Source organism: Myodes glareolus, chromosome 1 (assembly GCF_982192425.1).
Source record: "Myodes glareolus chromosome 1, mMyoGla1.1, whole genome shotgun sequence".
NCBI lineage: Eukaryota > Metazoa > Chordata > Mammalia > Rodentia > Cricetidae > Myodes > Myodes glareolus.
Window position 1 is genome coordinate 76,950,744 of NC_142026.1, and position 21,659 is coordinate 76,972,402.

Genomic DNA, 21,659 nt, shown 5'->3' on the forward strand with positions numbered 1-21,659 from the left:
TTCCATACACACAGAATGGGACAGTACTGTGACAAGAACAATACCAATGAAAAAGGATAATATATTAACTCAAATTCCATGACAATCAAACTCCCCATGATACAGCACAGAGAGTCCTACAAATTTCCACAGTAGCACAGAGCTCCTGAGAGTACAGAGCAGCCCACAGGGCAGAGGTTTTGTTGTCCCAGCTTTGACTCTAGATGAGACTGCAGAGTCATATGACCAATAACACCATGGGAGTGGCAGAAGAACAGACACACAGCTCAATGCACTAGAGCAGCAGATGGAGAAATAGACCAACAGCAATGACCATGTCCATGTCACCAAAATACCAACGCTTTTTGCACAACCGGCAGCCTCATAAACCAATGGTGTTGAAAAAAGTATCTCTCCACACAGAAACTATGAGCCTGGATCCTAGTCTCTGCCACTGTACAATGAACCACAGCCTTCATGGATGACCTGGAACAGTGAAACCAGCACCGAAACAGAAAGTAGAAATATGTCCATATGTGGACGTCGGAAACGTGGCTCTGAACAGAACAGCACATCACCAGGACACAAAAGCACACAGGACTGTATGCAATATGAATGCATTTTCAGTATGCAAACTGTATGAAAACAGAATGCATTTCAGTTTTCAAATACAAAAAGCAATCAATGCAAACTGGAGGGAGAAAATAGACAGTGATACAGGGAAGCTCTGACATTCACTATCTACTGACTCATAAGAAAATCAGACAGAAAACCAATAATGCGTAGCAGGTATCCAGAAACGAAACCATGCAATAGTAGGAGATTCTCAGCTGAGTTCTCTAACTCCAAGAAATACTCTCCAGTGTGCTCAGGTCCTAGAATTACCAAAAAAAAAAAATTTTAAGAAAATTAGTAAATGTTTTAAAAGCCCCCTTCTCAAAGAATCTGAAACATAGAAATTAACAGCAGGTAGACAACAAAATACATTAAAAGACAACCGAATAGTGATTCATTGCTAGCATGTGCTCATTCAAACATGTAAAGACAGCGTAGGAGAGGTCTGGGTACTATAAAGATTCTAAGTAATTTGTACCCAAATCTTACAGGTATCTTTTTTTTTTTTTTGGAGAAACAGAGAAAATGATCCTATAATGCACAGACTTCAAAAATTATGAAAGAAGGAGCAAACCTTGAGGTGATTTCAAAATATATTAAAATTATAGCGATACAAACTGTCGAGTACTGTCATGAAGACTGAAGACTGACAGCAGGGGATAGCAACGGGAAGTCATGTAGATACAGTTTAATACTCTAGAGAATAGTAAGGCATTCTTGTCAAATTCCTGCTGGCATTATATTAGAAATGGAGTAATTAGCCCTAAAAGATAGAGAACCGAAGAAAATGCAAAAAGCTCCAAAACTGTGAAGGAGGAAAAACCTAAAGGCACTGAGTGTCCTAATTAAGCAATACATTAAAACTAAAGAAATAAAAAACCATTTAATATTAGCATGAAGACACAATCAGCAATGTGAATGGAAGAGGGACAGCATCCCTTACAAGCAATGTCAAATAAAATAATTATTCTTAGTACTAATTCTTACAAAGAGATTCTTCTAAAATCTACAATAGGAATATCCTGGGATCTTTCTCATCCACGTATAGTGGACATCTATAGAATCATTTCTAGTGAAACAATGTGGTAAAACCGATTATGTGTTCCACTTCCACGATTACTTGAACCCCTGGCCAAACTTTCCACCATACCTGGATCTTCTGCTACTGTTTCCTCTCCTTGTTCTCCTCCACAAGTAAGCAGGTCTGGCTGAGCCTTTTCCTCTAAGGATTTTACTTTACTCTGTGAGGTGTGAGACTCAAACACACACAGCTCACAAACATACAGAGTTATTTTTCTAGGAACCCTAAACAGGAGCAAGGGAAACCGCAAGCAAGCTGTTCTAGTCCACAGAAACCAGACTGCTGCAGTTCTGCAATACTCGGTATCAGTACAAAACCCTATGGGCAGGGTCCAGGCACTGTCCCCTCTTCCCGCTTCTCACTGCATGTAAACAACCCGTGAAGTAAAAGCCAACAGTTCGGCCACTTGTCAATGTTCATAGTGCTTTTTTTGCACAAGAAAAGACGCTTTCTAAATTTGTCCTTATATATTCTGTTTCCTAACCGTGAAAACGCATACCGCACATTTCTGGACTCTGAGGTTTGCCTTCAGACCTCAGCATAAGAACACATTATTCTATTTACATCAGTATGTATACACTTCAAACAGAACATAATGGTGAATATAAAGTTTTGTTAGTAAATGCTAAGGTTTATAATTATAACCGTGCAACTTTCAGTGGGGCGGTGGTGGTGCACGCCTTTAATTCCAGCACTCGGGAGGCAGGGGCAAGTGGATCTCTGTGAGTTCGAGGCCAGCCTGGTCTACAAGAGCCAGTTCCCGGCAGGACAGGCTCCAAAGAAACCCTGTCTCGAAAAAAACCAATATATATATGAATTAAAATCTGCAGTTATTCCTTAAGGGGCTGATAGCTACCAAGCTCTCTGGGGCCACCAAGACTCCAAGTTAAATGCTACTCTTTTGAAAGGGGAAGAGGTAGGTCAGAGGTGTTAGAAAGTGTTTGAATTTAAGTGCTAACAGTTTTGCATTTTTTTACACAACAGCAAAAAGGACCATGTTTGCAAACATCAACGTATAAATTCAATTGTTATATGTGAGAATACTCTATGAGAATATTTTGGAAACCGCAGAGCAATGATAAAATCAGCATTTGCCCCATTTCGTATGATCTCAAATTTATCTTCAAGGTAATACGCCTGCAACAAAACTGTGAAACAGTATCCTTATGACAAGCAGAAAAGCTCATCCAATTCCTATCAGCTTCCTTCGCAGCTCCTCTGACCTGGGAGGTTCCAGAGCCGCCGGGCTGCGGTTACCGCCACAGCGCTGCTGACTTTCCCAGGCCGCCCCGCGGCGACTGCGGCTCCCGGTCCCGGCGAGACTCCGGTTTGTGTTCGCCACCACTAGCAGAATACAACCCTTTCCCTGAGGTCCCTCTAAAAATGGAGGGTTTTCCGGCCCCTCCCGCCTGTGTTTCTTAGAGCCGCCCCCGAACCTGTCCATCATAAACAGGTTCCGGTTACGTACTCCTCTAGCCCGGTGGTCCACCCGTTGAGTTTTCCAGGCTTTCCAAGCTTGTTTTCTCTTAGGCATCACTCCTCTGATATAGACTATTGTCCCTGCTCCTTGGAGACCCGCCCCTCCCACTGGGCCTCAGGCCACCTTCCACAGCTCCAGCTGTCAGGCTGCCCTGAACTTGTTCTGCACAGCCTTGCTGCCGGCCTAGACTAGAAGTGGATCTAGGAGGACGCTGCATCCCGATATCTGACCCCATAGTGAGGTCTGAACCATTCAGATAAAAGATAGGAAGCCTAACTTTGACTTGACTACCAACCTCCTGGACTACATACACACACCAAAAAATAACAGGCTAAATTCAGATGCCAGTGTCCAATTCATAACACAAATATGACAAGCCAAAACCAAATACTGTAATTGTGGTTTGGGGAGAGACCGTTCATGACCTTGGATTTTGAAAAGAAATGGGTGTCTCAAAGTCAGTGGTCAGCCCATTGCAGTAGTGGCAGTCATGCCTTCATGTAACAAAACAGCTCTCTAATTGTTTAAGACCCTCTTAACAAAAGGGAAACCATGACAGATGCTACCTACTGGTGCTGGTGAAGACGTGAATCTTGGAGGAAAACTACAACCACCACTATACTAAACCAGTATAATCCCTAACAAGAATCTAAACATTTTTCCTTGTACCCAGAAATAAGCAAGGTCTTTACCCCTCATCAAGAAAATTTCTCTTTGCAACAGAGATCACTACAAAAAACACCAACAACTAATCAAATATAGAGTTGTAGAGGTCAGACTCAATGAATTTCATCTACAAAACACTCCTGTACCTAAGACTAAAGAAAAAAAATTGAGGAGGGGATAGAAAGATTGTAAGAGTCAGAGTGGAATAGGGAGTATGCTGTGAGGTTTGTGTTTTCTAGTAAGGCCAGAGGCTATTCCCATAAAATCTCACCAACACGAGCGGAACAAGGACAATGGACATGCCAAAGTGGCTAGGGAAAAGTCCACAAGGCCTCAACACTACACGCAGAACTAAAGGCAACTGGGAAATGCTGGGAGCAGGAAAAATAGTCTCCCCAGAGAAGAACACACAATTGGTTACACAATACCAAATTATCAGCCTTGAAAACATACATACAAGTAATATGATAGAGACAGAATAGGTTATATTGAGAAATATATATGTATATACATGGATATATCAATATGCAGTAACAATTAATGAAAAAAGAGGCCATAAATTTGAAAAAGATCAGGGAGAGTTATATGGGAGGATTTGTGGGAGGAAAAGGAAAAGATGAAATAATAGAATGTATATTATAGTATAGTATGTATATTATATATAGTATAATGTATACTATAGTATACTAGAGTATAATGTATAAATAGTATAATTTAATAACCTCAAAATTAAAACAGTAAAAACAAAAATAAAATCAACAACAAACCCAAACTTAAGAAAAGCGGTTATAAACCTATCAGAAAAATGCAGACTAGGACTCCTTTAGCTTTTATTTTAAATTTATTTATTATGTATACAACATTCCTTCCATGTATGCTTGCATGCCAGAAGAGGGCACCCAATCTCATTATAGATGGCTGTGAGCCACCATGTGGTTGCTGGGAATTGAACTCAGGACCTCTGGAAGAATAGTCAGTGCTCTTAACCTCTGAGTCATCTCTCCAGCCACTCCTTTAGCTTTTCATCTCACCCTAGTTACAAGCACCATCATCAGGAACAGAAATGATAACCAATGTTTGCATAAATGTGGGGAAAGGAGGTCATACACTGCTGTGGAAGTGAAAAGTAGAGAGGGAACTTTCATATATTCATCTAGATAGCCTCAAAAAAGAAAATTACTGTATGACCCCAATTACAGAAGTTATGTGACTCGATTCCTGTGAAAACAATGACAAACATCTACTTATCATAGATAAGGAACCACTGACGAACCAAAATTGGGAAACCAACAAATTGGTGAACCAATGAGGCTTTTCTTTAGAGAGGTGTTTTATCTGTATGTATGTTTGTGTATCAGAGGTGCCGGCAGAGGCCAGAAGAGGGCACTGGATGCCTTTGAATTGAGGTAACAGATTGAGTGCCATGTGAGGGTGCTGGGAATTCAAAGTGAGTCTTCTTAAAGAGCAGACAGTGCTCTTAACCACTTAACCACTGAGTCATCCTTGAGTCCAGAGGTTCCCTGAGTTCTTTTGAGGTGAGACTTTAGAAGGTCGATGGGGCAGCCAGTCCCATGAGGAGCAGTGGCGGGTGAGAAGAGATGGATAGACACCATGCAGAGAAAGTGGGTATAGTTCATTTAATGGGTTATGGAAGGGAAGAAGTAGGGGAGAGAGAGGGATAAAGCAGAAGTTACCTCTTCGTGAGAGACGGAATGAGAGAGAGAGAGCACAGGCTGGAGGAGGCAGGATATCTGCTTCCCGCGATGGAAAAGGAGGGGTTGGGAGAGGGCAGAGCTTGTTTCTTTAAAGGACAGAGCAGGCCAGCAGATAATAACTAATGGGACATTGAATAATGTTTTCTAAGTGTTTAACTGGGAATGGGGTAGGAAGAAAGGAGTGGATGGGTCAACCAAAAGTAAGGATGTATGAAGAAGTCTTATGAAGTCCCATTATCTTACAAGTTAATATTAAACATGATTTTAAAATCTTTGGAGGTGTCCCACAAGGGTAAATAATGCTGCTCCCAGACACCAGGTATATTAAATCGAACTCTCTGTACCAGGTAAGACTCATCTGCCTAGGACTTACTAGACAGGTGACCCTATAGTCACCCCAAACAAAACAGGTCACTGCAAGTGCTCTTGCTTGGCCACCATAAGTATATGGTGTTGCTGAGGGTTCCAAATACTTTGGTTGCAAGATAGATCTTAAACTTACCAGGAGAGTCTCATAGGACTGTAAAGAAAAGATGGCAATGGTCTTATCTACTCCTGTACCCTACATTCTACAAACAAACCTACTAGCCAACATGTGTGCACTGGTGCAACCCTGGCACGACTGCTTATGTGAATAAGTAACCTCTCTCCTGATTGGATTTGAGGTCTGCTCCACAGAGGGAATTCATGCAGAGTACTGTAAACATGGCTAAAAACCATGGCTTGGGAATTAAAGGTCCAAAGACAGAATCTACTGATGTTTTCTTGATGATCACATTGTTATTATGCAATCTAAATATTCATGTTTATAATTACAATTTTTTACTACTCTCAACCTTGGAGAAAGAAGTGTACTCTTGTAGTTGATAGTGGGTAATAAAGTATTGCCAATAAGCAACTGTGTAAGATTGAATATCTGCCAATTCATCATGGCTGAGGGAGTCTTCCAAGAGTCTCCTTTCCCTCTTAAGGGTCCACTGGTGGTTAATGGAAGCTCTATCATTTTGTTTCTAGTTTGAAGTAAATACTTCCACATATTTTTGTACCTCCAGAGTGCAGGTATTGAATGTGTGAACCACCATACCTGGCATTATTATGAACTTTTAGATGTTGAACAAGATAAATGTTTTATTACAGCTTTTTCCAGGGGCTGAAGAGATGGCTTAGTGGTTACTAGCACTGGCATCCCTTCTAGAGGACAGGTGGTCAATTCCCAACACACATGAAGTGTCACACAATTGTCTGCAACTACAGCATCAGGGAATCTGATGCCCTCTTCTGACCTCCACAAGTACCAGGCAAGCATGAAGTGGACAGTATACAAGCAGGCAAAGGAAGCACATATAGTAGGAAAAAAAAAAAGAACCCCAAGCTTTTTCATACAACTACATTTGCTATTTTATTTTAACATAAACTTTGTGATATTTTCTAAGATTTAATCTTCCTTAAAGACTTTCACATATTTCTTTGTTTCTTTCTTACTTTTTTATTTGTTTTGTTTTTCGAGACAGGGTTTTTCGGTGTAGCCCTGGCTACCTGAAACTTACCTGCTTGCTCTGTAGACAAGGCTGACCTCTTCCTGAGTGCTGAGATTAAAGGTGTGCAACACATTATGTTTCTATTATGTATACTGTTATAAGCATAGAATACAGGATAAATGTTATGTCACATTATTTTTTAAATGGTATTTTTCTCTCTAGTATGAATTTTCTGATGTGCTCTATGAGTTGAGCACTTAGTAAAAAATTTGTTACATTCCTTACGTGTGTAAGGTCTCTCTCCAGAATGAACTCTCTGATGTATTCTAAGAGTTGAGCACTTAGTAAAAAATTTGTTACATTCCTTACGTGTGTAAGGTCTCTCTCCAGAATGAACTCTCTGATGTATTCTAAGAGTTGAGTCCTGGGGAAAGGATTTGTCACAGACCTCACATTTGTAAGGCTTCTCACCAGTATGGATTCTGTGATGCCTTTTAAGATGTGATAATTCAATAAAGGACTTACCACATTCTTTACATTTGTATAACTCCTCTAGAGAATGAATTCTCTGATGCCTGTTAAGTGATTAATTGTGGGTAAAGGATCTGGCACACTCATTGCATTTGTAAGGCTTCTCTCCACTAGGAAGTCTGTAATGGTTTTTAAGCTGATGAAAGACCTTGCCACATTCAAGACACGTATAGTGTTCCTCCGAAGCATGGATTTTCTGATGTCTCCTGAAACTCGAACATTGGGCAAAGGATTTGTCACATTTCTCACATTTGTAAGGCTTCTCTCCAGTATGCAATTTCTGATGGCTATGTAATGCTGACAACTGAGGAAATGACTTTCCACATTCTTTGCATTTGTAAGGTTTCTCCCCAGTATGAAGTCTTTGATGCGTTTTAAGACTTGAACACTGATTAAAGGATTTGTCACAGACCTCACATTTGTAAGGCTTCTCACCAGTATGGATTCTGTGATGCCTTTTAAGATGTGCTAACTGAATATAGGACTTACCACACTCTTTACATTTGTATAATTTCTCTAAAGAGTGAATTTTCTGATGCCTTCTCAAAGATAAATAGTGGGTAAAGGATCTGCCACAGGAATTACATTTGTAAGGCTTCTCTCCAGTATGGAGTGTTTGATGTGTTTTTAGATTTGTATATGGGGTGGAAGATTTGTCAGAAATGTTGCACTCGTAGCGCTTCTCTCCAGTATGGATTCTCTGCTGTACACTGAAGCATTTCCCACATTTCTCACACTGGTGTGGTTTCTCTTTCATGTAGACTCTTTGTTGCAAAAGACTGTATATGGAGTTGAAATAGTCATCACATTCTCCCTCCCTGAGCTCTTTCTTTGTAGTGTGGAGACTCTGATCTTGAGTAATGTTGGAATACAAATTTAAATATTTCTCAAAGTCTTTAGATTTGCAAGGTTCTTCCCCAGTGTGCATGCTTCCATGTCTTTCTAGGTTGAATGAGTCAACAGAGACGTCTGTATGATTACAGCACCTGTAGTTATTGAAGTTTTCTGTAGTTTCACTTGTTCTATAAAGTGCACATGTGGAGGGGTCATGAAGCACTTTACCAAGTTCATTACACTGACAAGACTGCTTTTCATTCTTCTCATGTTGAGGGACAGGGTCCCATATGCAATAGTTCTCTGAAATGAGTACAAGTCATATTAATAGGGCTTGTTCCAAGATTAAATATTTGATAAATGACTGTCTAAGTTCTCTCTTAAGTCAACCAGCAACTATTTAAAACAGAGCTCTCAGAAGTTCACAATTTTCATTCACTATAATTGTATGAATTCTCACAAAAACAGAATGAAGTCCTTCAAGGTAGATGAAACAATTAATTGAGGATAGTAATTAGCTTTGATTCAACCATAAAGAGTATAGTTCAGAAGACCCAATTGCTTTTAAAATTAAAGGCTTATTTTAAAAAAAGGGTTTTTTTTTAAAGATACCATAAAAACGTACTTTCCTTCTACCAAATGTTCCCTAGTCTCCTGCTGTTTCCAAGACAGCTTAACAGAGCTTTTACATTCTGTGAAGCCAGTACATACAAATGATGAGTTACAAATTCTAAAAGCAAACTGTTCTCACCCACAGATACAAGGTTGCTGTAATTCTCCAGCATCACATCAATGTACAAAGCCTTCTGAGCATAGTTCAGGCATTTCCACTCCTCCAGGGAGATGTCCACAGTCACATCCCTGAATGTCAACAGATCCTGCAATTTAAAAATACAGTTTAGCCAGGTGTAGTGGCACACACTTTTAATCCTGGCACTCAGAGCCCATTTCCCAAATCTTTACTTTAAAATACTGCAGGTTCAGGGTTGAGGAGTAGAGCCATCATTCTCATAGGAACTGATTAGACCAAAGAAATGATGAGGAATGTTCTTTTTGCACCAAATGTGATGGTTTATGCACATCAGTCAGTCAATATCCCAAGATATTGTTCCTGGTGCATTTCACATAATGTTACATAATAAGTTGTAGTCACAAAGGGTTTCACAGTGGGATCCTGTTTGGGGGATTGGCGGGGAGGGAAAAAAAAAAACCTGATCTCTCTAGTTTGGAAAGTTACCACTGAGCATCCTCACCAAGTGAGGGATGTGAGCAGCAATTCTCCTGAAAGAAGCAGATTATCAGTTGTCAACAAACACATGGACACATCGTCCCTATCCTAATATTAAATACAAAAGAGAAATACAAGTAGGCTATAATCTGAATTTACACTCAAGAACATCAGTTTCATGGCAAGATCAAACAACATGTGCCAGCCATGTTCTGTACTCTGTAGTGTGCTTAACCAAGTATTATTTAGTATTAAAAACCAAGATATGCCAGGCAGCGGTGGTGCACGCCTTTCATCCCAGAACTCGGGATCTCTGTGAGTTCAAGGTGAGCCTGGTCTACAGAGCAAGTCCTAGGACAGGTTCTAAATCTACACAAAAAAACCTTGTCTTGAAAATCAAAAACAAAACAAAATAAACAAACAAACAAACAATACAAAAAACAATATATATAAAGGCGTAAGTCTCTCTTAATTCCACATGTCTCTAAGATGTTGTAGCAACCCAGTCCATGTGTTTCAATATGCATTTTTATAAACATGACTCAAGGAAATGGCACAGATCCCACAAATGGAGCCTACACAGTGTATGAGGCCACACTCAACAATATATAAAGATACAGTCCATCCTCCGTATCAACTGGGCTTCAATTTTATTTTTTCCCTGAGACATGATTTCTCTGTGGATGTTTTGGAACTCACAGGAAAGGGTAGTCTTGAACTCATAAAAAACCACCTGCTTCTGCCTTCAGAGTGCTGGAATTAAAGGTGTGGCATACTTGCCAAATTACAGGTCATAAGTGGATATGGGATATGTACCCTCAAAACAAAACACAACAAAACGGGGCAGAATAGAGAAAAGTGCCACAGGAAATATAAATTATGGAAAAGCTGTAGTCATAAAGACAGTCTGCTATGGGCATAAAAATAAGACAGGAAGATACCAGAATATGATAGAGGACCCAGAAAGGAAACCAGAAAGCTATGCTCATTGAACATTTAATGAAGGAGGCAAAAAGATAGATTACAAAAACATGTCCTCTTCAACAAATAATGCTGGCAAAACTGGATCCAGCAGGAAAATGAAATGAGATTCTTATTCATTTATATATAAAAATTCATTCAAAATATATCAAAACCCTTATTTAAAATGGGAAACGCAGAAACCTAGAAACATAGGGAATATCCTTGGGGATATTCAGATGGGCAAGAAATTACTGATTAGAAAGAACAGCAATAGCACAGATGGGACACCATGAAAACAAAGCGTTTCTGCACATCAGCAGAAACAGTCAGCAGAGCACACAGACACCCACAGCATGGGAGGGAATCTGTACCTGTGACACTTGAGATAGGGGCTCAAACACAAAATTTACCAAAAATTACAGAAATTAAATTAACATGGAAATAAAACTGCCAATCAATAAATGGGCAAATGAACTAAATAGACACTTAAAGACAGAAACACAAATGGTCAACAAATATTTTAAATCTTCAGGATTCCTAAAATGTCATCATGGAAACACAAACTAAAACTACTTTGAAATAGTGCATCACCCCAGGCAGAGCATGGCTGTCATCAACTAACCTGACAACAAATGTTCGAGAGGATGTTGTGAGAAAGGAACCCTCATTAACTGTTGGTGTATATTGAGGGTATCTGTAAATTAATACAGCTGTGAGAATCAGCCTGCAGATTATTTAAAAAACTGGAGAGAGAACTAACATAGGACCCAGCAACATCACTCCTGGGAACTTAACTGGAGAACTCTACACCCCAATATAGAGATATTTACACCCATGTTCACTGCTTCTGCATCACCACAGCAAAGTACCGCAATCAACCTAATTGTCTGTCAACAGGTGAACGGATAGTAAAAATGGTATACATATAAAGTGGAATGCTATTCATCTGAAGAGAAAATGTAATACAAATTTGCAGGAAAATGGATGGACTCAAAACATGCAATATCCAGCGAGGTCATACAGTGGCAGAAGGAAGAAACCACATTTCCCATCATATGAAGAACCTAGCCAACAATACACGTATATGGAAAACAACGTATATATGGGTACAGCAGAAAAAAAGAACAAAAAAGGTTAACTATCAGAGTTGAGGTAGGACTGAATGTAGGTGAAGACCAGTTATGAAAAAGGCTATAAAAAATTGCTTTTCTCCTTCTAATACTGTCACAGGCCTTTTTGGATTTCAGTGGTGGATGAGTACATCATAATATATTTAATTGTGAAAATATGAAATCCTATGTGAGGCTCCAGAGTTTCTGTTCCCAATGACTATCTTAATGGCATAAATGTTCATTGAGTTGCCAGGCGTGGTGGCACACATGTTTAATCCCAGCACTCAGGAGGCAGAGGCAGGCAGATTTCTGTGAGTTCGAGGCCAGCCTAGTACACAAGGTGAGTTCCAGGACAGCCAGAGATATACACAGAAACCTTGTCTTGAAAACAAAACAAAGAAACAACAACAACAAATTCATTGAATTGTATAACCTTTAGGTCTGGTTAATTTCAGTATGTGGATTTTTGTTGTTTATTTGCAACATTTTTTATAATAAAGTTAAAATGTTATCAGGAACAGAAAATTAAAGGCTCTCAATGTCTCAAAATATAACATTTCTAGAAGAATAATATGGACATGACTACTGACCTGGGGCATGTTTACTGGAGAATCAACCATTTCTTGTTGTTTCTCTTCTTTGAGTTGCTCTTCCAGGACGGTTTGCTGCACTTTCATATAAGGGATCAAAAAGGAAAAGCAAAAATTACTACTGAAAACTGTTAAAGAACAATGAAAAGATCCAAGCAACAGAATACAATCAGGTATCCAGTCAGTGACCCCCAAATCCAAGAGAGCATGAACAACACTGGAAGCTTGGAGAAAAACAACAACAACAACACCGTAAAACATATTGTTGCCTCCAGAGAAATAGTCATTTTAGGGTGATGGAGACACAATGCATTTCAAGATAGTCCCCAGTTAAAACAATTGATTTCACTAAAGCAGCACTGCAGATAATAAATCAGAGGCAAAACACACACAGTAGAGTCAGAGGAATCATCCATGAGAACATGTGAAAAAGTAAATTTCATGTGAAAAATAGATAAATACAGGAGAACTGGGAAGAAATCATCCATGGACAAAAGAGCAAATCACTAATTCTCACAGAGAAGGAAGAAAAATACTATCATTAATCTAACAAACAACAACTTCAAAAACAAAAACATAGGGAATAAAAATGCTATCAACAACATATCTAGCCACTACCCGGGTGTGGTAGTGTATGCCTTTAATTTCCCTGCATGGGGACAGAGGCAGGCAGATCTCTGTGAGTTCAAGGCCAGCCTGGTTTACAGGGCTAGCTCCAGGAAAGTCAGGGCTACACAGAGAAACTGTCTAGAAAAAAAACAAAAACAAACAAACTTATCTACCACTCTGGAAATCCATATGGAGAACCCTCAACTAAGGAAATAAATCCTCACTTTAAACAAGTCAAGCAATGACCCAGCTGTTCCATTCCTTGGTATATGCTCAGAGGAGTCAACATAGTACTTCATAGATACTTGCTCAACCATGTTCATTGCTGCTCTACTCACAATAGCTACGAAATGGAAACTACCTAAATTTTTGTCAACTAACAAATGGATAGTGAAAAAGTGGTACATATACACTATGGAATAGTATTCAGCTGTAAAGAAATTGAAATCATAAGTTTTGCAGGGAAATGGATGGACTTGGAAAAGATCATATTGAGTGAGGTAACCCAGACCCAGAAAGACAGACATTGCATGTTCTCTCTCATAGGAAGTTCCTAGCTCCAAATCTTCAGATGTGGGTCTACAACCTGGAGTGAGTGCAGTAGCCAGAACAACAACAACAACAAAAACAGACCACTGTGGGATGTGGGGAGTAACAGAGAAGGGAATAACAGGGAACGATGATTTAAAGGGGGAACTGAAAAAAACGGAGATAGATTTCATTATGGAGAAGGAACAGATATAAATACAGAAGGGGGGTAAAATAACAGTAAGGATGTTCAAAATGCCATAAGGAATCATGTTACTATCATCTACCAGAAATGCCTGCAATACAAACAAATCTGTGTATATATGTACATTTAGAGTGTAAATGAAGAGCTCCCATTTGGGCTGATGATTTTCCTCACAAGAGTCAGACTTTCTAATACAACAACCAACATCAGATGTGAGAGGCCTGCTTTGAAGTTGGTCACAGAGCTGTCCAAAAGACGCCCAAAACATTGTATTCTATTTCTGTTGCCTATGGTGGCATCCCAGAGGTAGAAGGTGAGTTCCTATTGTTGGAGAATCCATGCACTTCAGACACAAAACCCAGAGGACTCCAGATGGTTATGACTTGGGGATTAGTTTCTCAGTGTAGCCCTGGTTGTCCTGAAACTCGAGTTGGAGACCAGACTGACATCAAACTCAGAGATCCAGCTTTCTCTGTCTTCCTAGTCCTGGGATGAAAGCCATGTCCACCACCACCTGGCATGTATGCCTTTTCTAACTGTGGAAAATACTGTGACCTGGTACTCTTAAACAACACATGGTGCTTTCCAGACTCCAACATACAAACTCAGCACAAGAAGACACATTCCATTTTTCTTTAACTTTTTTTTGGGGGGGGTCTATTTTGTTTTTTTGAGACAGGGTCTCATCATTACCTATGGGAGTTCTGGAACTCACTAAGTAGACTAGGCTGACCTTGAACCCACTGAGATTCACCTGACTCTGCCTCTTAAGTGCAGGGATTAAAGTCCTGTGCCACCAGGCCTGGCAAAGACACTTCTCAAAAGGCTGTATTTAGGCCACAGAGTGCACATGTCGCAGACAAAAGATTAATGGTGGGTAAAAAGTTTACTTTTAAATGCTAATGTTTACAACCATAGAAGTGGAATATATATTCAACTCAGTCTGCAGGAATTCCTGTAGGGTAACAGGCCAGTGGAAAAATCACTCTTTCTGTTCCTGGCTGTCCAGAAACTCAAGAGTCTTGGAAATCCCCAACTCTTGAGTCCCTGTTAATGGCCAATGTTTCAGCCTTCATGGCCAATAAACATTTCCAGCCCCACTGCCCTTTTCCACTAGGTCACTCACTGCATACAGAGACACTATGAAAGCCCAACCCTCTACTCAGCCCTCTGATGTCTTTGAGTTTTGTTGCCTGTTGTGACTTTGTGTTATTTCTTGCCTCCCGACAGCAAAGATTCCCTTGCTCGGAAAAGCCCTTACACTTCCTTTCATAACTAATACCTAAAAGTTCTCCGGGGATGCCGAGTCCTCAGGTACCATCTATAACACGGAAGTTAGTGTGAATTAATATAAATTTCAAGAGCTCTGTCCTTTCCACCATAGCAAAGATAAACGTGTTTGCAAATAACAACGATACATTGAGATATTCTGTGGGACCCTCACCTCTATTCTCATGGAGGCGAAAAAGAAATTTCCTACCAAAGTGTTTTAAAATAGAAACTCAAACTAGCTTGTTCCCAGGAAGATAGTGGTCATCCCTCCTCCCTCCCGGGGACATTCCAAGCACAAGACCACCTGATAGTAAAGAAGTGACCTTGCTCTGGAAACAAAGAACAAGCAACTAGCTAAAGTAGCAGGATAGGAAAGAGCAAAAGACCTTGCACCTGTGCCAAAGCGGCTCTAAAAGGCTTTCTTATAGTTCTTCCTTAAAAAGACTAACTCCGCAGGAGGAGATCAGCTCCTCCATCCTCGCTGTAAACGCGGATATCTGGACAAGCTCCTCCGAGCTGCAGTTTGATTTACGCTAATTAGCAGCAATAAACCGTGCTTTTGCAGTCTGGTCTCTGGTTTCTGGTGACCTCTCTGGGGGTGAAAGTCTGGGCACAATTCTACTAGGGTATACTTAACAGGATATTATGGCAGCCAGACGGTGGTGGGGAGGCACAGAGTGAGTTCCAGGACAGCCAGGATACAGAGAAACCCTGTCTTGAATACACCCACCTCTGAAAACAAAACAACAACAAAAACAAAACAAAAAAAAGTATTTTAATAACCAAATCAATGAAAAAAAATCAGGATTAGTCCAGTTCATCTAACTTTAAGACAAGGGTAAGAAATCCACAGCAGAATTTCGGAGCCAGCGTCCTTATGAACAGCACAGAAACTCTTCGCACTCCTGGTCCCTTCCCTCCTGGGTCTCAGCCCCGCAGCTCCTCTGACCTGGGAGGTTCCAAGGTCGCTGGGCGCGGTTCCCGTCACTGCACTGCTGGCTGTCCCAGTCCGCCCCGCGTGGAGACTGCGGTTCCGGCAAGATTTCGTGTCCCCGGCCGGGTCTTCCTCACCCAGGTCTGCACCACGCGTTTCCCGCCGTGCAGGCCCGTGAGCAAAGAGAGCGTACTGGCCTTTTGAACTTCTTCCTTTATTTAGCTCTTCAACATCCCTGGTCCCACTCTACAGGTTTCCCATCTTCCGTTTACGTCAGTCCTCTAACCCCTCCCTACACTCACCTAAGGTCCAACATCCTCCAACCGTTGTTTCCCGGCAAGTTTCTCCTCCCCACTGAACGGTACCTCCCACTCCGTCTTACGCTGCCTACTACTCAGCTCCAGCCACCCTGCTGTCCTGGATTCGCTCTCCACCGCCCCCCTCCCCCACATGCTTGCTGCTAGCCTAGACCTGAACTGGATCTAGGAGGAGGCTGCACCCCGGTATCACCCCACAGTGAGTAATGAACCCTTCAAATAAAAGATAGCCTAACCTTGATTTGACTACCAGCCTCTTGGACTACATCTTTACATCAAACGATAATATGCTAAATTCAAATGCCAGGGCCCCATCGCTAACACAAACATATGAAAGACCCCCGGGGGATGTCTTCCTTGCGAGAGAGGCCCCGAACCCACAAACCTGACGAAGCCACACTTTCGGATGCAAACAGCAAGAGGTTTATTCGAATACACAGGTACCTGGGGTGATAAGGTCTCTCGGAAGACTTGCGCGCCCCCAGGTTGGGGGTGAGGGGTTCTTATAGGAGAGCAAAAGCGCGGGTACAGAAGCAAAAAAAGCGTGGTTACAGGGATTCATTCCATTGGTCAATTCAAGTAAGGCTAAGCTGAGTGGCACATTCTTGACCTTTCATCTAAATACCAAGGAGGGGGTTATGCTTCCTGTTTTCCTTATCTCTTCCTGCCTTCCTAGCTGGAGACCCACCTAGATACCAAGGTGGGGGTTGGGGGTTGTTCAGGGTGGTATTTCCTTATCTCTTCCTGCCTTCCTAGCTGGAGACCCACCTGGATACCAAGGTGGGGGTTGGGGGTTGTCCAGGGTGGTATTTCCTTATCTCTTCCTGCCTTCCTAGCTGGAGACCCGATGGCCGATGGCCGGCTGTAGATATCCTGACTTACATCCTGTCACAGGACAGAAGGCCCCCTTCCCCTCCCTTACAGCAAGGGGCCTGAATTGTTTATTGCTAAGGCCCTGCATTCCAGCATCAGGGTGGTATTTCTTTCTTTTTCCTTTTCACATACAAAGACAAGACCAAATAGGGCAATTGTGCCTTAGGTAGAGACATTTCAGGAGCTTGGGTTTTGTAAAGAAATAGGTGTCTCAAGAAAGCAGTCATCAGCCCATTGCTAACTCCCAGGGCTGAGTTCATCCTGAAAGACCCCAACCTTAGTCTCCATTTTAAGATTGAAAGACTCCGGCCCTAGTCTTCATTTTAAGATGTTTTGATCAAACAGGCCAGGGCAAAACAGGATATCTGTGGGCAGCAAAAGCAGTCTTAAGACCGGCTTCACCTGCTGCCAAAAGGATAAAAACAGGATATCTGTGGGTGGCATAAGCAGTCTTGAGAAAAACACCCAGTCCTTTGTGTATCGATATCCAAGGGAGCAGAAACTGGCTGAAACTAGCTTAATTTAGACTTGTTTTTGTACACTTGTTTTCGTAGACTTGTTTTTGTCCTGATGTTGATCCACCCCATATGTTAATTTAATTTGAGTTAACCAATGATGTTGCTGTTGCTATGCTTCCCCGTTATGTAATCCTGAGACCCTGTAAATACTGGCTGGAAAAATACAAAGGGAGCTCAGTCTCACTGGAGTACTGAGTCTCCCGTTGGCACCTTCGACAATAAAGAATCCTCGTGCTCTTTGCATCCATTGGCGTGGCTTATTGAGTCTGGGGGATCCCTCCCTGAACCCTAGAAATTAGGGTCTATCAATCCTGTGATGTACTGCTCTCACAACTAGATAGTGGTCTTGTCATTTTATTAACTCAGAAACAAGTTTGTCTTCTGTGACTTATGCTAAATAAAGATGCTTTGAGATTAAACTGAAAGTTTTATCCATGGGGAAAAATGCAATGATGAATGCAGAGATTTTTAGCTGTTCCTGACAAAGAAAATAAGGAAAGTATGTCCTATAAAAAACATCAGTTACACCATCCTGTCTATGACTCTAGGAACACTGAAGAAGAGGAGGTGGAATGAAGAAGGGAAAGAGGAGGAAGGACTTAGACATGTCATTCTCTAGACTCCATACAGCTGCTCACAGCAGCTGTACTTACCTGCATTGTCCCTCACCCTAGACCACAATCAGTCTAGGAAAGGGAAAGGCTCACAGGGCCCCACCATCTACCACTCAAATGTTGTCCATGAATGGATTGTAGGAGCAGAATCACTGCCTTTGCTTGTAGTCCTCTGCTGAGTCCACCAGACTCCTACACATAGCTACAAACCTACAGTCTCACAGATGACTCTGGCTAATCTCAGTGGGTCCCAAGGCAAAATGAATGGAGATGACCAAAACAGATTTGTTGAAATTGTAGACCAGGATAGCATAGAGGTAGGAGGTGAGAGTGGGCATTATTTAAGGCGCGGGCGCACACACATACACACACACACACACACACACACACACAGAGAGAGGGAGAGAGAGAGAGAGAGAGAGAGAGAAGAAAGTGAGCAAGAGAGAGAAAGCTAACAATATTTTTTAAATGACCACATCAATCTGTAGTTCCTTTTTGGTTGTATCATTATCTGGTTTAATATCAGATAAACTAATCTTCGTTTTTGTGTCAAGAAGTATTTTAAGTACTTTGCTGTTCTTCTTTGAAGTTCTGATACAATCTTGTCAATCTGGTCATGGGGTTGCTTTAAGGAGGTATTTTATTACTGCTGCAGTCTCATTTCTACTTGTAGTTTTGTTTACATTATTTTGTGTTGTTGAAATTTAGTATGCTGTATGCACCTAGAAACTCATCTGTTTCCATTAGAGTTTCCAATTTGAGAGAATTGAAGTCAATGTTAGTAGACATAAGATACACTTCTTAACTTATTTCTATCAAGTAGGCTGTGCAAGTTAACTTGGTAATTGTTTTTTTTTTTTTTGGATGGGCCTAGTAGCTCAGGCTTCTTATTAATTAATTCTTTCCTTTTTTTTAACCTGCCTGTAGGCCAGAAGAGGGCACCAGATCTCATTATAGGTGGTTGTGAGCCACCACAGGGTTGCTGGGAATTGAACTCAGAACCTCTGGAAGAGCAGTCAGTGCTCTTAACCACTGAGCCATCTCTCCAGCCCTAATTAATTCTTTCTTACATCTTAAATTAGCCCATTATTCTTGTCTATGTTAAACATGTGGCTTGGTACCTTTCTCGGCAAAGAAGTTACATCTTGCTTCCTCTGTGTCTGGGTCATGACTGCAGACTGAATCTTTTCTGTTCCTAGGATTTTCCTGTTTTCCTTGCCCTGCCTCTACTTCCTGCCTAGTTGCCCTGCCTATACTTCCAGGGCACAGACTATGTCCCACTGCACTTCTCCTCCTCCCTTTTAAAAACAAGAACTCTGAATCAAATCTCCTTTGTTTAGCTTTTCTCCTGACCATTATCCATAACAACTTATAACCAACATTCTAAATAAAGGCAAACATCCATAATCATTTTTTTGGAATGTGGGTGTAGTTTTCTAGGCTCCTTCCTGCTGATTGGGGTACTGATAATCTTATGGGGACCTAAAGAAAATTTGAATTATAATTAAGTCCTGAATGGAATATTCTGTGAGGCTTGATCATCTCATCCAGCAGTCTTGAAGCTGTTCTGGATACAGAGCTCAGAGGAAACTCCAACAGAGGTCCTCTGAAATGTTAATCATCTGGGCCTATTGGAGATTTTTCAGGGGTTCTTCCTTGACCAAACCTGATTTTTGTTAATTCAGAATGAATCCACAGCCTCTCATTTCCAATGAACCATTTTGTAAAGCTGCTTACACCAAAAACATTGATCCAAACTGGTCTGTGAACATAAAGGGAGGTACAACCTGAACCTTGGTTGTGGCCTCTGTGAAAAGTGAATTGAAAGAAAGGGAGGACTTCATCAAACCCAAGTTAATGACAGTGAATCGAAGTGGAATGAAGCCTAGAAAGGCTGTGAAGATCCTTCTGAATAAAAAGACTGCCCATTCTTTTGTAAAAAATATTTATTGATTTTATATATAGGTACCTAATACATGCCTGATGCCAGCAGAGGTCAGAAGAGGCATCAGATCCCCAGGTACTGGAGTTACAGATGGTTGTGAGTCACCATGTGGTTGCTGGGAATTGAACTCAGGACCTTTGGAAGAGCAAGCAATGCATTTAACCTCTGAGCCATCTCTCCAGCCCCCCTTTTTGTTTTTTCTTTTCTTTTCTTTTCTTTTCTTTTCTTTTCTTTTCTTTTCTTTCTTTCTTTCTTTTTGCTTGCTTTTGTTTGTTTGTTTTTGTTTTTGTTTTTCCAGACAGGGTTTCTCTGTAGCTTTGGAGCCTGTCCCGGAACTAGCTCTTGTAGACCAGGCTGGCCTTGAACTCACAGAGATCTGCCTGCCTCTGCCTCCTGAATGCTGGGATTAAAGGCGTGTCACCACCGCCAGGCCAAGACTGCCCATTCTTTTGAGCAGGTTCTAACAGATATCATCGAAGCCATTAAACTAGATTCAGGCATGGTCAAGAGGTTGTGAACCCTGGATGGAAAGCCAGGGAGAGTTATGTATGTGCTACCACACCTTGAACTCACAGAGATCTGCCTGTCTCTGTCTCCCAAGTGTTGGGATAATAGATGTGTGCCACTACACCCAACTACTTTTTTTTTTTAATTTTAAGGACTTTATCCTTTTCCTTTTTTTCCCCCAAGCCTACATACATTCTAAAACACACTGTAAACTGTTTAGAGACTTTTTTTGTCTGAAACTATCTTTACTGTATCTTTCTTTTCCTGATCATATGAGTCTTTAATTTGCTAAGTGATATGGCTAGGATTGAAGTCATGGCTTTGACGGCTGGATCTAGCCCATTCCTTAGCTTTCTGAGAGTCTAGCCTCAAGGCAGAGGTACCAATGTCACATTTATTGCCACAACTCTGTGGCCTTGCAAGGTCCCTGACACCACCAAGAAGTGTGCTGTCAGCAATTCATAAACACCGTTTAAGTATTTGGTGGTAGGACCTCTTAAAAGAGCTGCAAGTTTTCACAACTATAGCTGAGTCAGGAAGACTCTCTTAAATGAGATGTACCTGCCTCTAGCAAACAGAGTCCACACTAGAAAATGCTGCTAAGAAGCCTTGCAACTCTGTTCTTTTTGTCTAGAATTACTTCCCAAGCTTTTTCAGGCTTTATGTGAATGCAGTTGTCTACATGTAGGGCACCATTTGTTGACTGGGGTTTCTATCCCACCAGGTCCCACAGCTGTTTAGTCTCAAATAAACATGCAGAGGTCTACATTAATTATAAACTGCTTGACCTAGTAGCTCAGACTTCTTATTAATTCTTTCTTACATCTTAAATTAGACTATTGTCTATGTTTTTTTATTAATTTATTTATTTATTATGTATACAATATTCTTTCTATGTGTATGCCTGCAGGCCAGAAGAGGGCACCAGACATCATTACAGATGGTTGTGAGCCACCATGTGGTTGCTGGGAATTGAACTCAGGACCTTTGGAAGAGCAGGCAATGCTCTTAACCTCTGAGCCATCTCTCCAGCCCCCGACTATTGTCTATGTTAACCACATGGCT

At 41.1% G+C, this 21,659-nt stretch overlaps 2 protein-coding genes and 1 long non-coding RNA gene across 5 annotated transcripts in view; 1 reads left to right on the forward strand and 2 right to left on the reverse strand.

Annotated features, from left to right (window-relative positions):
- LOC146895913 (uncharacterized) overlaps positions 1-7,665 on the reverse strand; it is a 29,583-nt gene extending 21,918 nt beyond the window's left edge. The window contains exon 1 of one of the 3 annotated variants that reach the window (XM_085691303.2): positions 7,540-7,665. The gene's annotated coding sequence lies outside the window, so the exon portion shown is untranslated. Of the gene's footprint in view, positions 1-2,898; positions 3,056-7,539 lie in introns of those variants that run through there. The other 2 variants (XM_085691307.2, XM_085691300.2) reach the window with 2 other exon arrangements.
- Positions 4,644-16,214, reverse strand: LOC125411824 (zinc finger protein 54-like). The gene is made up of 4 exons (XM_085691337.2): positions 15,836-16,214; positions 12,273-12,352; positions 9,131-9,257; positions 4,644-8,682 (listed from the first exon to the last, which is right to left on the reverse strand). The coding sequence occupies exons 2-4, from the start codon at positions 12,300-12,302 to the stop codon at positions 7,601-7,603; spliced, it is 1,239 nt and encodes a 412-aa protein (XP_085547463.2). The 5' UTR covers positions 12,303-12,352; positions 15,836-16,214; the 3' UTR covers positions 4,644-7,600.
- The window catches only part of LOC146895912 (uncharacterized), a 37,061-nt gene continuing 31,599 nt past the window's right edge, over positions 16,198-21,659 (forward strand). The window contains exon 1 of the long non-coding RNA XR_015002521.2: positions 16,198-16,336. This is a non-coding gene — a long non-coding RNA (uncharacterized LOC146895912). The remainder of the gene's footprint in view (positions 16,337-21,659) is intronic.

Bases quoted from the DNA above. Each gene is read 5' to 3' on its own strand.
- LOC125411824 (XM_085691337.2), bottom strand. From the start codon at position 12,302: ATGGTTGATTCTCCAGTAAACATGCCCCAG. The intron at 9,258-12,272 runs GTCAGTAGTCAT...TTTAAATTGCAG, and splicing joins CTCCAGTAAACATGCCCCAG to GATCTGTTGACATTCAGGGA. The intron at 8,683-9,130 runs GTGAGAACAGTT...TACTCATTTCAG, and splicing joins CAGCAACCTTGTATCTGTGG to AGAACTATTGCATATGGGAC.